Below are 16,097 nucleotides of genomic sequence, written 5' to 3' on the forward strand. Positions count from 1 at the left end.
GTGATCCTGTCTTTTTATTCTGAATGTCCTGCATGGCTGACTATGTCTGAATTTTATATGCATGTTTGTGTAGATTGTTTCTGTAATAAAAAGTACAGAGACAAAGATAATGGTATATAGGTTAACAGAAAATAAAAAGGAGAACAAGAAGAACAAGAAAAAACACCTTTATTGATCCCCTTGGGGAAATTGCTTCTCTGCATTTGAGCCATCCATGGTAGTGAACACACAAACACACACACTAGTGAGCAATTATTCACACACACAACTATAGTCTCAAACAGACAGATTGCATTAATTTTACACACATTCACAACTTTAAAAAACATAGCTTTTGTCATTTTAACTCTCAAATTCAGGCATGATTCCATTTGAAGGGTGATGTTAATACTGATGAAGGCATAATGTACAGGCTTATAATATTTAAATAAAAATGACATAGTAATTGTAACTGGATGTAAATAAATAGTAAGTTTATGTAATAGCACCACTAACACAGCTTTTTCATACGATCTGAACTGTGCATTTTCCCAAATTCATAACACACCAGTTACCAAATGATTGTTATTATATCATAACTGTCAGAATATTAATAATTCATTTCCTGTAACTACTTTGTCCTGTTCAAATCAAAGTCCTTATAGGCATTATTTATTTACCATTTTTATTATTATTATTTACTAACCATTCGTTCATTATCTGTAACCGCTTATCCAGTTCAGGGTCACGGTGTGTCCAGAGCCTACCTGGAATCATTGGGTGCAAGGCGGGAATACACCCTGGAGGGGGCGCCAATCCTTCACAGGGCAACACAGACACACACACATTCACTCACACCTACGGACACTTTTGAGTCACTTTTGAGTCTACCAACGTGTGTTTTTGGACTGTGGGAGGAAACCCACACTGACACAGGGAGAACACAACAACTCCTCACAGACAGTCACCCAGAGCGGGAATCAAACCCACAACTTCCAGGTCCCTGGAGCTGTGTGACTGCAACACTACCTGCTGCACCACCGTGCCGCCCACTATACTAAAACTCTGGCCCGGAACCTACAGAATGGGGTGATGTGATTGGGGGTGGGGGGTGTTGGGGATCATTGGATACAAAACAGGAACACAGCATAGACAGTGCACCAGTCCATCAAACACTCACCCAGTCACGCAAACACTCACATCTATAACACACACAAGTCTCTAAAACTGTAATTTTTGTTGTTGTTGTTGTGGTTTTTTTTGCTTACTTTATTGAATGGCATCTAGGGGCTCATCATATTAACAATTAAGATCATTTCATACGACTTATAACTTTATAAGAAATATTTTGCTGATCCCAATGGAAATTGCAGCACTACTCAGAAATATTCCACAGTGTAAAAAGCAAGTAGTTTTTCAGAATTTTACACTGGAGTAAACCATAAACAAAATAAAAATGATAAAATGCTAGTTATAAATCTAAATGGTTTAGTTGTGGCTGAAATATAGTTTATCCATTATCCTTTATGGAATTTTAATTTTCCTCTTGTGCTCTCCCTGAGTTTATCTCCATCATTTCCACCTCCGGATCTGTGCGTCTGAAAAAATAAATACACACTCTTAATAATAAATCACACACTCTTAATAAAAACAACATCTCAGTATGAATTACTAAACACCAAAACAAAACCTGGTGAAACCGTTTGTATACCTAAAACACATAAAATTGTATAACTCTTTACATGTTAACTGTAAAACTACCCTGGTGTAAGAAGTGGGATACTGTGCAGGTAAGTGACTCCCCATTAAATGTGTCTTATTCTCTGCTCAGTATCTCTGTCTTGATTGAAATTGAATACAGCACCCCCAAAGAGAGAGAGAGAGAGAGAGAGAGAGAGAGAGATAGAAAGACAGGAGAGAGAGAGGTAGAGAGACAAGAGAGAGAGAGAGAGGTAGAGAGACAAGAGAGAGAGACACACAAGAGAGAGAGAGAGAGCGGTAGAGAGAAAGACAGCGAGAGAGACAGGAGAGAGGCAGAGAGACAGGAGAGAGAGAGCAGTAGAGAGAAAGAGGGTGAGAGAGCGAGAGATAGGAAGACAGGAGAGAGAGAGAAAGGAGAGAGAGAGTGCCCACCGGTCCTCCTCCACATCGCGGACCGTTTCAGGAAGTCGATTACGAAGTGTTTCTGGCAGCAGGAACGCCACACAGCCACTTGCAATGGCAATGGTAGAGAAGAACAGTGGTGGGGCATACATCCAAAAGTCCTCTAGCATGATCAAAAGAGGTGCTAAAGAACCCCCCAACCGGCCAACAAATGAGGTGTAGCCAAAACCACAATGCCTGAAATACACACAATACACACACACACACACACACACACACACACACACACACACACACACACATACACACACACACACACAATGGAACAAACAAAGCATACTAATGCATGCACAATATACATTCAAATAGGTACGCCCCTTATAATGAGTAATGTCAGCTACTTTATTCATGAGCACATGAACCTAAGGTGAAGACTGCCAGAGGTGTATACATTTCTCTAGCATTGGACTTTGGAGCAGTGCACCTGTGTGCTCCTGAGTGATGGAACTCCAATCAGTGTTTATGGGATGACATACAAGAACTAAGCATGCAAAATCTGTATAGGCTTATTATCCAATCCTCACAGTGATATCTGTTGTAAACATGTCCCAGAAGATTACAGATTGTTACTGCACAAAAAGGAACAAACTCCTTATTAATACTCCTGATTCATTTTCTTACCGAATAACAGTAGGGAAGAGTTCTGCTGTGTAGAGGAAGGCAACAGTGAAAGCTGCTTCAGAAAATGCTTTTCCACACACAGCTACACCTGTACGTACACCTACATAATCTACTCTCTCACAGACACACACACACACACAAAGAACACACATACCGTGTATCAGTGTATCCTACAGTTTTCTTGCATAGTAGTTAGGTTTAAAATATCTCTCTTATCAAGCATCAAATAATCATTAATAAAATAAAAACAATCAAACAAAAAATATCATAAAAATGAACAGAAACCAAAAAATATATTTAAAAAAATATACTTGGGTGATTTTCTAAAGAATATAGAACTTAAGAGCATTACCTACTCTGACCGATAGATGGCACTAATAACGCCATTCGTTCTTAACTTCCCAAAACAATTATCTGTTCTTCAGGGGTTATGGAAGATGATTCCATAATTTTCACTGGAGACTGACCGCTATGTAAACTATAATTTTGCCTCAAATATAGCAAAGCTTGTTTAGTGCCACTCCACTCCGCCGCCAGAATAGGTAATGCGCTGAACATATATTTGTATAATAATATAGTCTAAGCATTTTTCAGTATAAGACTGTATACATGTACGCGAAGTGTTTAATAATTGTAGCAAACATTCTGTGTATGCCATTTTGTGGTTTTGAATATATAAAGTAAAATAACCTGTCGGTATGACGGAGTTAAGACCAATGAATGCCCCTGAGAGGATGAGAGACCATGCCTGACCATTCCGACGTCCAATACGATCCAACACAAAATAGATTCCCACTTTGGCAGGAACTTCTATGGCACCATAGATGAACTGTGTGAGGAAGATGTTCAGGCCGAAGCCACTGATGTTGAAGCTAATTCCATAATACGTAAAAGCCACAGCAAACCTGACCAGTCAGAACACAGGATCAAAACACAAATACAGCAAGCAGTAAAGATTTTAAAGTTTATACATGTTGACATGTTTTATTTTTTTCTGTATGTGTAAAATTACAGCACACACACAATTTGAAACCCACTCATTTGGTGGATATTGATACAGTCAATTAAATAACTGATTGTATTATGAACGGTAATAAACAAATTACCAGACGATTCCTGAGCAGATGGTGATCTTGCACATTTTGCGTGTCTTCACTAAGTCGAGGTAGGAATGACCTTTACTGGATTCTTCAGTCATGGTCACTTTGTGTAAAGTCTGATAATGAATAAAAACTTTCTTTTACAGGAAAAAATGTTTTTAAACAATGCAGGTAATTACTCTCTACTTAAACTAGAATTAATACAGTTAACAGTTTCCTGGGTTCTTATTGAAACGTCTTTGACATGCATAAATACCACAAGGATCCCACAATCCCACAGCGCTACTATCCTGTTCTGTTAAAATACTTAATCTGTATTATTATTTGTCTGCACTCACCCTGTTTATTTTTTTCCAATTAACCTCATTTTTGCTTTCACATAAACACATTTCTAAAGTGTCTGCACTTGATGTAAGAAGCAGCTCAAAATCAGAATGGCCAATTTTATCTAATGTTTCCTGACTTTTTTCTTGCATGTCTTGATATGCACTCTTTATTATCAAATTAACCTACTTTTACAACTAAATTAATGTCTTCTAAAGTTATTTTCTTTCACAATGTCCCCATTAATGTGTGTTGGTGTATACTGCCTGCATCCTGTTAAATTGTGTTGTAATCCATTACATTACAACAGTTAATTTAACTTTTCTCCAACAATTCATATGACCTTTACTCATTACTTCTTGAGAACAGTATTCTTACAACTCATTATTTTTTATGTTACTATCTAAACCCTATCTCTGCACATTCTGCTGCAGAAATAAATGGCAAGTCAGCAAAAAATACACAGAAATTGTATATATATGTGTCATTGTGATTTGACCGTTTTATTTGTTTGAGATTATAGTACAGTCAGCTGTACAGGCTCAGGTTCTGCAAATTACAAGCAAGGTTAGACACAGATCTATAGAAGATTTATGACTTAAATGCATAACAAAATGTAATTTGTTCTCTCAAAGACATATGAATAATGCAAATATCCCATTACTTTACACTGCATATACTTTAACCCTGCAACACTTGGTATACACTATATTTGCATTTGCATTTACATTTATATCATCTGGCAGATGAGCCAATCCAAAGAGACTTCAATACTTATCAAGTTACATGTATAGGAAAATATGGTTTTAGAAGCATTGCCCTATGTTTATGGGTGCTTCATGGACTACTAATCCTTTGTGTTAACATGTACTCTGTCCATGCATGCTGTATTAATTTGTGTTGGAAATTTTTATTATGTACCTCTATATCCAGACTGACTGTTCTCCCATTGATCCTTGCACACTGCTGCAGAATTCGATGAGCTTCCTCCACTCTACCATTCACTAACAGCCACCTTGCTGACTCTGGAACCCACCTGGACAGTTACACTTAATCAGGCTTAATTTCAAACAACGTACTAGTTATATGACAGCATATGTCACTATAATTAATATGAGAAACTTTGTTTTGTAATAAGGTTGAGATACCACTGTGCTGAATAATAGCTTACCACCAGGTAAAAAAAAGAGCTCTGTAATTTAGAACTTTTCACCCATTGGACATAGAGCTTGGTGGAGATTGAGCTACTGTACAGTAACTCACCAACAGGTAGACACAGTGCTCAGTGCTACATAATACTCACCACCAGGTGGTAATGGCGGCCAGACAGGGGGCAGTTACTGCTAACATGAGGTGTCGCCAGTCTCGTAGCAAATAAGCTAATAATGCTAGCAGCATGTTGCCAACGCTCCAACCCAAACTCATTATTGTACCAGTTAACGTGCGGCGCTTTATACCCGTCCATTCTATACCTGTGCAACATATAGGTACAGTTAATACCTTACAGTTTGTAATATGATCACTACTGGATGTGTAGACACCATACAATTTATTAGATTAGATTAAAGCCATTAACATAATTTGTGAGAGAGAGTGTGTGTGTGTGCATTTTATACTGAGTGCAAGTGTGGTGATGCTCATCCCCGTCAGTGCAACTCCACTAAGTGTTCGGTTGATAGCGAACATTATATATGAAGTTGAGAACGCAGAGGCGACTCCAAACACACAGCTGGACACAAACGACACCAACAGCATGGGCTTACGGCCAAACCTAAACACACACACACACATACACACACAAGTTGTAGCTAGACCTGGTTAAAGGAATTTTCCACTCCACCTTAAAAGACCTTAAAAACAGAAAAACTGTTAGTGACGTAGCCAGATGCTGACAGCTGAATGGGCTTTGTCAAAACTGGGAGTTTTTATGGCTGTCAGTTTGGGTGGGCCCAGAAGCAATCATGTATATGCCTTGGCTGATCTAATTTCTCTAACACATAGGCTTGTGTGCCTGAGGCATGCATTTAGCACCATGCTAATTGGTGTTCTTAATTTTTCATTACTGGATATTGGATGGGACTGATTCCGCACAGACTTTTATTAAAGACCTCCATGATCTATACAGACTCCAAAGCTACTTCTACCTCTAATTTAAAAAAAAAAAACTTTACTGTTTATAATTTATTTAGCCAGTGGAACCCTAACATTTGGCTTGCTCACCTAGGGATATCAATTTAAATTTTATTTTAATTATCAGTTTCTGTAAAGCTGCTTTATGACAACATCAGTTTGTAAAAAGCGCTATACAAATCAAATTTACTTGTTTCCTACATTAGTCTTTTTCTTTCAGAGATTTAGACACAGAAGATGCCCCTGATTGACAACATCTGGGAAAAATAAGTTTTATTCATATGGACATTTATTTTATAGAGAGTTTTTAAAGTGGGTTCCTTTGTAGATAAAACCCATGGGAAGTGTGTGTAGCCCTCTGTCAAACACACCAACTCATAGTATCACATGCCTTTCTCCTCATACACACAGGATCACAAGCAGAATGACAATGCAATTTTAGTAGCCATAAACATCTATAACACTCCACTGTGTTTACAATACAAATAAATTAACTATAATGTGTATGTTCTATGCATATGCATAATGAATGTTACATGGTTCATAACGTCATGACTACATTGAATGTGTTTTTTGAATCAACCAATAGATCTTTTACTTTTGTATGTATATATACATTACAAGGCATGTGCTCTAGTTTTGCCCAGTGGTTATCTGTTCCTGGTGACTGTTAAAATGTGCCTAGGAAATTTGTATGATATCCCAAATCATTGAAAGGGGTGGTTCTAGGTTGTTGCCATGATACCCCTAGTGGTTGCTAGGATTTTGTTTGCTATGAAATTCCTAGCAGGGTGTTTCTAGTTGGGTGATATATTAGATTAGATTATAATAATAATAATAATAATAATAATAATAATTAGAATATAATATAATAGATTAAAAATATAATTAGAATATTTCAAAACAGTTGCTTTGGTATCTTAGGTGGTTGCAGGGATTTTGCTAGTGTATGTCTGTCATGGCCAAACAAAATAACAATTTGTATGGGAAAATTGTAACTCTGAATGTTTATCATACAAAAATCTTGTAAATCACAATTGTATATTTCTTAAATATGTCTCCATGGAAACTGCAAGCTAGAAGTTATTCAAGTCTCAGATTAGGTGTTGAAATAAAAACGACCAGTAGAACACGTTAATACCGTAAACTCACCTGTCAGCCAGGTAACCATAGAGTGCGGCTCCGATCATCACACCCATGAAGAAAAATGAGGCTAGAGCCTGGTTCAGGTTCTTACTATCACACACTAAATCCCACTGTGTAACAAATACTGATGTCAAAAATGGAAAATAGACATGTTAATAAATAACAAAGTGGCCTGTAATATTCTACAACCCACACGGACAATCTGGCAGACTATAATACATTACAGGATATATAGTGGGCAGTATATATTTTATTGTTTCACTCAAAAGAGACTAGTACACAAAAAAAAGATGATTATTAAAATGATCATTACTACTGCCCATTTTAGTTGTAATATATTACTTTGTCTGACCTCAGTAGCGGTGGTGGAGTTGAAGGTGCTCCGGTCATAAGTCCAGCCGTTCTGACAAGGTATCGTCCCATTAAAGTCAGCAATGCTGGAGTTCAGGTTCTGCGGGAACATCTTACAAGAGCTGTGGGCTCCATCGGTGTCTCTGGGGCGGGGCCAAGGTGTGATGCTAGCGTACCTCTCGTTCAGGTGAAGTGGGGTGCAGTGATGCGGAGGAACGGCAGAAATGAAGTTGTGAAGCAGGAAGTGAAGTGGTAGAATAATGCGAGGAATGCTCAAGATGTGGAGAACCAGAAACTGGAACCTATGGAACCCACCCACCTCCTCTAAAACCTCCTCAAAATGCATTGTTAAATTTTTACTCTATCACTTATTTTCTTTCACTCTCTCTAACTTTGTTTTTTCCCTTCTCTCTCTCTTCTTCCCGTTCTTTCTTTCTTTCTTTCTTTCTTTCTTTTTGGCTTTCTTTAAGTCTCCTTCTGCTTCCTTTCTATTTCACTCCTACCCTTTTGCTCTTTCTCTCTCTCATGACTTTTCTTTTTCTTTGTCCCTCCTCTCTCACTTTTTCTCTTTGGCCTGTATGGTGAATGTAGATGATAGTGTTATTTCATGAATTTATCCTCAGTCACTCAGTCACAGGTTTACACACAACACAGAACCCTCTGTTACGGAGAGAGAGAGAGAGAGAGAGAGAGAGAGAGAGAGAGAGAGAGAGAGAGAGAGAGAGAGAGAGGGAGGGAGGGAGAGTTCTGAACTCTGGAAGTAAAACCCAACATAAATGCTTCAGGTCCACATTGGCCTTTAAACTAATTGACAAGAATTCCAATGCATAGTGCAACTTTGCAGTAATACTAATATTTTATTATTATACTGTGTCTCCAAACCCCATTTTCAGAAATGGTGGGACATTGTGCAATATATAAAATAAAATGCAATAATGTGTAAATAATTGAAACACTATATTTAATTTACAATCGTGCAAAGACAACATTTTAAATGTTGAAACTTTCATGTCAGCAAAACATTCCAAAATGGAATGGAAAAAAAAAGACTGGTAAAGTTTTGTAATGCAGTGTAAATATCAGTGACATGATTGGGTTGAACCTGGGTATATTTTCTACAGTACATAATTAACCTTCAGAGGGGCAAATCTCTAAAAGCAATGAAGAAGCCCCAAAAACAATACTGGCCGGCTGTGGCCTTTGGGCCCTAAGGTGGCACTGAACTGAGAAAAAAAATGTTTCTGCAGTGGAAATAACTGGATGCAGGTAAATTGCAGGTGTTCAGAAACGCTAACAAAAATTATTGCCCATGAACACAGTTCACTGTCACATCCACAAATGCAAGGTAAACCATATACATACAGGTTCCAGAAATGCTGCCACCATCACTTGGCCCAAGCTCATTTCAGAGGCACTGAGTCAAAGTGGAAAAGTGTCCTGCGCTGCAACAAATTAAAAATTAAAATTGTTTTTTTTAAATCATGGATGCGGTGTCTTGTGGGCTCAGGAAAAGTGGGCCCATCAAACCCTTTTTTATTTACACAGCTGAAAAGCCAATATCTGTGATGGTACTGCGAGGTACATTAGTGCATATGACACAGGTGACTTGCATATGTGAAGGCACTGTTAATGCTGAATGACATATACAGCTACTGGAAAAAACATGCTATCATCCAGACATTTTGTTTTCTGAGAAAGCCTTAGTTATTTAAGCAAGACCATTTATTAACTTAATGACCCTCAGGTTCCATAATTTTATTGCCTTACTACTGATCTTCATGAATTAGGGCATGCATCATGTAAATGAGTTAATCTTAAATGCCAAATGAGTTCACATGCTGAATTTGATTAGCTGGTCTTAAAAATGTTTTTTGTTGTATATCTTGAAATACATCCGAAGAGCAATAACCAAATGCTGAACCAAACACTTTTCTACAAAGACCACAGGGCTGTTCAATTAGACTGAACAAAATGATTGGATGGTTTATCTGCTTGTCTACTACATCAACCTCTGGGCAACTCTGATCACACTGATTCACACCTGAGGCACAGGGGGTGCAGCATTGCTAAATTGCTGCTTTCTTACAAGTGCATGAGACATAATGAGTGGTCACTGGGCAGTGGGCTAATGGTTAGCAATATGCCACACAGATGGCATAATACTAAGAAATATTGAAATAATTGTCACTATATGCCTTCTTTTTTATGTTAAATAACTAAATTTATATTTTTTTCAGTTTGTACTCAACTGTGCATAGGCTAAGATATGTTAATGCTGTAGTTTTGTGAGCCCCCCCACACATTGGTAAATTCATTCATAAATTCAGTCTTTGTTCTTCAGTACTTTACAGCAATGTTATGAACAATAAGAATTTGGTTTTATGTATTGCTGGATTTCTTAGCCTAAAGACTGGACTGAGAATGAATGAATATAATTGATATTCTTTTTTGTGCATTGTTGCTTGCAGGTAAAAACCCTCCACTAAAATGACAGATGATAATAACTGTATTATTTTATCAGTAAAATTGGTCTTTTAAAAGTAGCTGTTTAATCAATTCTTTCACAAAATGTAATTTGCTATAAAATAAAAACATACCTTTTTAGTAAAATGCACATTTTCAATTTATTACCATTATTACATGTTGTTGCGCCAAAGTAAAATACTTAAATAGAACACCTATTACCACTATTTTTTTTTACATTACTATTATAATTGTTCATTGTGCTTTATGGAACATTCAGACATGCGCACACAAACACGCGCGTATAAGCTTGCTTAGAGTTGCTCACGTGAGTTTATTTGCTTTCTTAACTCACAGACACGGGGACATGCTTGTTTATGGTGCCTCACACACGCGACAGTGTAAATGCTTGTTTAAGCTCACTGAAACGAAAACACTTACTTGCTTATGGTGCCTCACGCGCACGTACATACGCGACAACTCACACGCGCCCTAACACATCAGCGTCCCAAAATACACGGCAACACACGAGCGCACAAACACTAAATTAACCCCGACAGGGGGGAACAGAAAGAGTGTTCTGTGGTCAGGGACCGAGATAGCGTCACCAACCTTTAACCAATAAATAGCTTGCCTTCTTCTCTCCAAGCCAAATGGCCATAGGGAACCCCATCCAGGAAGGAACCAAGCTAAAACTGTAAGCGCATGCGAATCACAAGGTCCTTAAAAGTAGTGCAAGTCTCATGGACAGTTAAGATAAGTACTGAAAAAGGTGGGCCCGCGGTGCATGCCGGGTGCTCTTCCTGAGCGTAAGTTTCAAGCTCATTTCACTCAAATCTTCAAAAATTTCCTATTTATTTTTCATTGGAGTAATCTGAAAACTTGATTTGAGAGGCTGAAATCCCGTAACATCCAGTTGAAATCACAAAACTTAAATACGGTAAATGACAAAAATATGTTGTCATGACTTACTGCTTAACAACTTAACAACTGCTCAACAACAACAAGGTTGTTGGTTTGTTTCCCACGACTGGCAGGAAAGTTGGGCACGGTGGGAATGAAAGATGTGGAAGTGTCCTCTTTCAATCCAAGGCTGACGTGCCCTGGTGCAAAGCAGCGAATCCACAACTGACCCCTAGGGGCTGGGGATGACAGCCTGCCACTCTGGGTGTGTGTTCACAACCCATAGAGTACTCACAAGGGCCATTCACAAGTTACCTAAAGGCCAATGGTTCCACATTAGTAACGGGTGGAGTCCATGTGTGTGTTACTATCTACTCTGTTTGACCCCTAATTTTGAGCATGTTGTAATACTGTTTTACACATTTTAGATATAATGTGATTTAAATATATTAACAGGTACACACACACTGTGCTGTACCATAATCATGTGGCTACACATAAATAATGCATTTATACCTAATCTATTAAAGCACTGGAATTGGAATTGATCTAAGAAACAGCAGTGCAATATTTAATTCTATTCAATTGTGATTTAAATTTTTGTTTTGAACGTGAAAATATTGGGTTAAAAATGCTTGGCTTCAATAACAGACACACAAAATTCTTTAATATAACTTTTGCCTGAATTCATCATCTGATGCTCAATAAACTTATATCAGTTATGTTTCTTTTTAAAATTTAAAATAAAAGCTGTTTAATGAGTATTTACACTTTAGCATTTTAAGCATTCGTCTCATTTGTTTACAGTATCCCAAGGTATAATGTGTTTAACTCTTAAGTACAAAATACAGAGCAGAGACTTGTGGGGCGGAATAAATATATTTCCTCAAAGCAATTCAAAACCAAATATTTTCTTCATAAGCCAGATAAAAATAAAGAGATTTATAAAGAGAAATATTTTGGACAAACAAACTGTACATAATGAAACACCAAATATATATGTAAAAAAAAACTGAGCAAAAACACAGAAGGCATGCTCTTAAATATAGAGTCAAAGAGAAGGACATTTACAGTACAATGTCCTCAGCACAGAAGGGGCAGATATAAGGGTCACATTTGTTTAATGCCTTATGAGGATCACAGTATCTCTGCACTGAGTAATGAGTATCTCTGTACTTAATAATGAATGTCTCTGCACTAATATGAAGGTTTCAAAACATTATCTAAAGTGATAACTTAGTGAAAAATGATATTTCCCAGTTTCCCCATTTACAAAATGTAGTCTGTAAGCCAAAACATGTTTAGTGTCTTAAGCTGAATACACACGACACTGCTAAGCTGGTGTAGGATAAATTGGTCATGTTTATTTTGGAGTAGGCTGAATAAATGGGGCTAAACTGCTGAAGGCTCAGCCAGCTACCCATCTGTACAATGGGTGGGCAGGACTAATTTTCTGTAGACTGGCACCAACACATCTCAGGAGTCTGATTAGATTTATTGTAAAGGGGAGCATTCAAAGAAATATAATTAGCGGTGACTTAAAGCAGCATGTAAATGTTTAAATATATGATTCCTTAAATGTTCTTTTATGTCTCCTACCAATCGCTAAACTCCTCAGAACAAATCTATTCTGAGATTTTATGTGGCAGTAAACCAATCAAAATTAGTAAAGTAAAAAAATGGCCAAAAGGGGCTTAATGCCAACAGTCAAATCAAAAGTCTGGTTTGCTTGAACGTGTTCACAGTTTCAATGTTTGCTTTAGTGTTAGATTTTGCTGAAGGGGCAGTTGTCTTAAAGCAAACCTCCTTAACAGACATGAAGACCTGCTACTTTAATATCAAGTGAGTAAACAATTTCCCTGGTTTGATTAATGTAAACATAGTTTCCAGAATCCTGATTTGAAATTTAAACTTATCAGTTTTCAGAAATACTGATTGTGTCAGTTAGCTTACACTGAATGTTTTACTGATGTAGCAATAGTAAATAAAGGCAAGACTCCAGATTTTGCAAATATTCAGCTGATTGATGGTTAAAATACAATTTCTGTAGCTTCTGAATAAATCAGTGTTTTCCGATGTGTACTATTTTCGGATTTTATACAAGCTAGTAGAAACTGATTGTTGGTTAATTTAAATAAACTTTGTTCTCATAACCAAATAAAAAATGCACAAAAATACTGTACACACAGCAGAATAGCACCATGTTGGCTAAATATGAATTACATATACTAAGTTACTGGAAGCTCGCCTTCAGAGAGAGAAAGTTCAGCCTGGTACAACAAGAAATACGGCATATATTGTTTTGTGTAGTTGTTTTTGCTTTTGTGCAAAATGTAAAATGGTGTTTTGGTTTATGTTACAGTTAATGTTTACACTGTGAAGCAGGCCATTCAAAACCATGGAAGATTAATGAAAAGATTGCTTGGGGTCTGTTTTTTGAGGCAACACTATGAATGTGAGCAAAAACAATCAGAGTAACCAGGCAGTCACAGTGTATTATCTGGCTGCAGCTGTAAGGTCAGTTGTGCTTTTCTTCAGCTTAGTGCGTGTGTTTGTGGTGGTCATTGTGGTGGGCTTGATGGTGATTTTAGAGGTGGCGGTGGGAGCTTTGGTTCGGTTCTTGTTGTTTATGCCAGGATTAGTTGGCGAGGCTGTTGTAGTCCTGGTCCGGAGGGAAATTGCTGGCCCGGTGCAGACTGCAAGTGGTGCCCTCCGGGGGTCAGGATTGGTAGTGGTTCTGAAAGCTGGACGCTGTGGGGACGGGCTGGTGGCCCGGGCAGAGGTGAAGGTGCACTGGGCCGTAGTACTGTAGCTGCGGCGGGACGTGGTGAAGATGCACCGCAGCGGCATGCGAGGGCTCCCCCCAGGCTGAGAACAGTGGGCTATCGATGATTTTGACCTCAGATGAGGACCACTTCCCACTCCTGATTTAAACTGTGGTGTTTTTGGCCTGAAAGTAAAAGAAAAATATTGCTCAACCACTTAATAGTAAATTAGAAGGGAAGAAACTGGTTAGTTACATTTTAAGGTACTTCTAGGTTCTAGGTATTAAATCAATGTGATTATATATCTAAACAATATTGATTTATTGGAAGGAACATACCCATTGCTAGCAGTATGTGGTGTTCTCACTGTGCTGGTCCCTGGCAGGGTTAAAGGTGAAGGAACAGCTGCTAACAGCTTAGCTGAGGGTCTCCTGATTGGCGTAACAGGTCGAGGAATCCTGCTGCGCCACCCTTCATGCCCATGCTCCCCCATGTCCTTTTTGCCTTTGTTGAGTGAGTCATCTGATTGGTGAGTGTCTTCTTCAGAGCCAGTTGTGGACAATGTCTCTGAGGCTCTCCTGGGCTCGTCCCCAGAGGATAGTGATGAGGATGTCCTGGAATTTAGCCTCATCCAGCGACCCTGTCTCTGCCTCTCAACAACCAATCTTGCTAGGTCCTGCTGCCTAGCCTTTTTCCAGATTCGTTCTCTTGTGGAAATTGACTGGTCCACTCCGAGATCCTCCTCCGGGACTAAGACAGGAATTCGGCTCCTGCTTCTTTGCCGGGGAGATGCGGAATGTTTTGCGATATTTGCTCCTGTGTCATCTTCCAATGTCAATTGCTGAGATTCTTTTTTAGTCATCTCAGGTGAAAGCTCCTTGTTCCCCTTGCTTGATGGGTCTCTTTGGATGGGCTCTTGTTTTTCTAAAGAAACAGGAGAGATAGGTACATTATCCATGGTGTAAATCTGGCCAGGTACAGTCCCATCAAGTACAGTAAGTACTTGAGGCTCCTCTGTGGGAGTCTGAGAGGAGATTTCTGACTGGATGCCTAGAGGCCCCTCTGGTTCTGATGCGGTTATAACACTGTCTTTCTGGGGTTCACCTTGACATGGTACATCTTCCGCACCTGCTGAGAATTCAAGGACACATTCTGGAACACCATTGGAAGACATGACATTGAGATGCGAAGTCTCAGCAATGTGGATAAAAGTGCGCTCCACTTTGGTGAAAGGGGGAGAAGCAGCAGAAGCATTTGAAATTGGCACAGAAACTGCTGGGTTACCCTTCTGCTTGACTAAACTGGATGTCCCTTGATTAGTGGTCTTAGAACGGCCCTCCGCATGTTCTTTTTGGCTTTTCTCCACAGGCTGACAGTACACAGCCTTCTCAGTTTGAGGAGCTTCTGTTGTAACTGGTGCCTGACAAGTTTCAGCAACTTCCCCAGAATTTGGAGACTTCCTCATATCTCCAGGTGAGAACAACACAAGTGTTTTGGAGATGTCTTCTTGATCAGGGTCAACTTCAGCAACTGAACCAGGTTCTTTAGGACCCTTCTGAGGATCATCAGCTAGTAGAGTGGAAGGAGCTCCATCCTGGCTCCTCTCAGTGCTCTTCTCACTCTCCCCACTGTCTGATTCGCTTTTGGTCACATCATCATCTCTTGGCCCATCATCCTGAGTCTCTGGAGGTGTGGCAATGAAGGCTCTGCGTTGATGCAAGCTCCCCGTTAGCATCACAGTCAGGAAATCAGCTCGTTTAGCCTGGAGCTTGGGAAGGATGTGGAACATCTCCTTCTCAGAGAATGGAGCCTTTGTCCTGTAATCAGTTGGAGACAGCAGAGGCTCACTTGGCACGGAAGCCTGAAATTCAAAGAAAAAACACTTAGTCACTAATCTTGATAAAGAAGATTAAACATTTTTCAGGAACCTTACTGAGTAGTACTGGGTGAAGCAGCCTCACAGAAATATTTAAAGAAGTAGCAGCACCAAATGCCAACAAACGCCGAGAGCCACCAATTCTGCTAAGGCAGATCACTATAATTGCACTGTAGAATTAAAATGACAAATAAAACGGAATGATTTCTTATCACTGCGGCCAAGTACATGCACTCCATAATTGTCAAAAGCATCATGAACCTTATTATTGTAATA

At 38.8% G+C, this 16,097-nt stretch overlaps 2 protein-coding genes across 2 annotated transcripts in view; both read right to left on the reverse strand.

The window, feature by feature from the left end:
- Positions 1-174: 174 nt before the first annotated feature.
- Positions 175-8,160, reverse strand: LOC136676991 (solute carrier family 22 member 7-like). The gene is made up of 10 exons (XM_066654322.1): positions 7,816-8,160; positions 7,470-7,573; positions 5,804-5,958; positions 5,491-5,659; positions 5,109-5,223; positions 3,870-3,979; positions 3,454-3,668; positions 2,764-2,872; positions 2,113-2,319; positions 175-1,577 (listed from the first exon to the last, which is right to left on the reverse strand). The coding sequence occupies exons 1-10, from the start codon at positions 8,158-8,160 to the stop codon at positions 1,514-1,516; spliced, it is 1,593 nt and encodes a 530-aa protein (XP_066510419.1). The 3' UTR covers positions 175-1,513.
- Positions 8,161-12,011: 3,851 nt separating this feature from the next.
- LOC136677298 (tau-tubulin kinase 1-like) overlaps positions 12,012-16,097 on the reverse strand; it is a 34,605-nt gene continuing 30,519 nt past the window's right edge. The window contains exons 14-15 of the mRNA XM_066654802.1: positions 14,284-15,806; positions 12,012-14,130 (exon numbers count right to left, since the gene is read on the reverse strand). Of these exons, the coding sequence (XP_066510899.1) occupies positions 13,677-14,130; positions 14,284-15,806 (1,977 nt within the window). The 3' untranslated portion in view covers positions 12,012-13,676. The remainder of the gene's footprint in view (positions 14,131-14,283; positions 15,807-16,097) is intronic.

Source organism: Hoplias malabaricus, chromosome X2 (genome assembly GCF_029633855.1).
Source record: "Hoplias malabaricus isolate fHopMal1 chromosome X2, fHopMal1.hap1, whole genome shotgun sequence".
In the NCBI taxonomy this organism is placed as follows: Eukaryota; Metazoa; Chordata; class Actinopteri; order Characiformes; family Erythrinidae; genus Hoplias; species Hoplias malabaricus.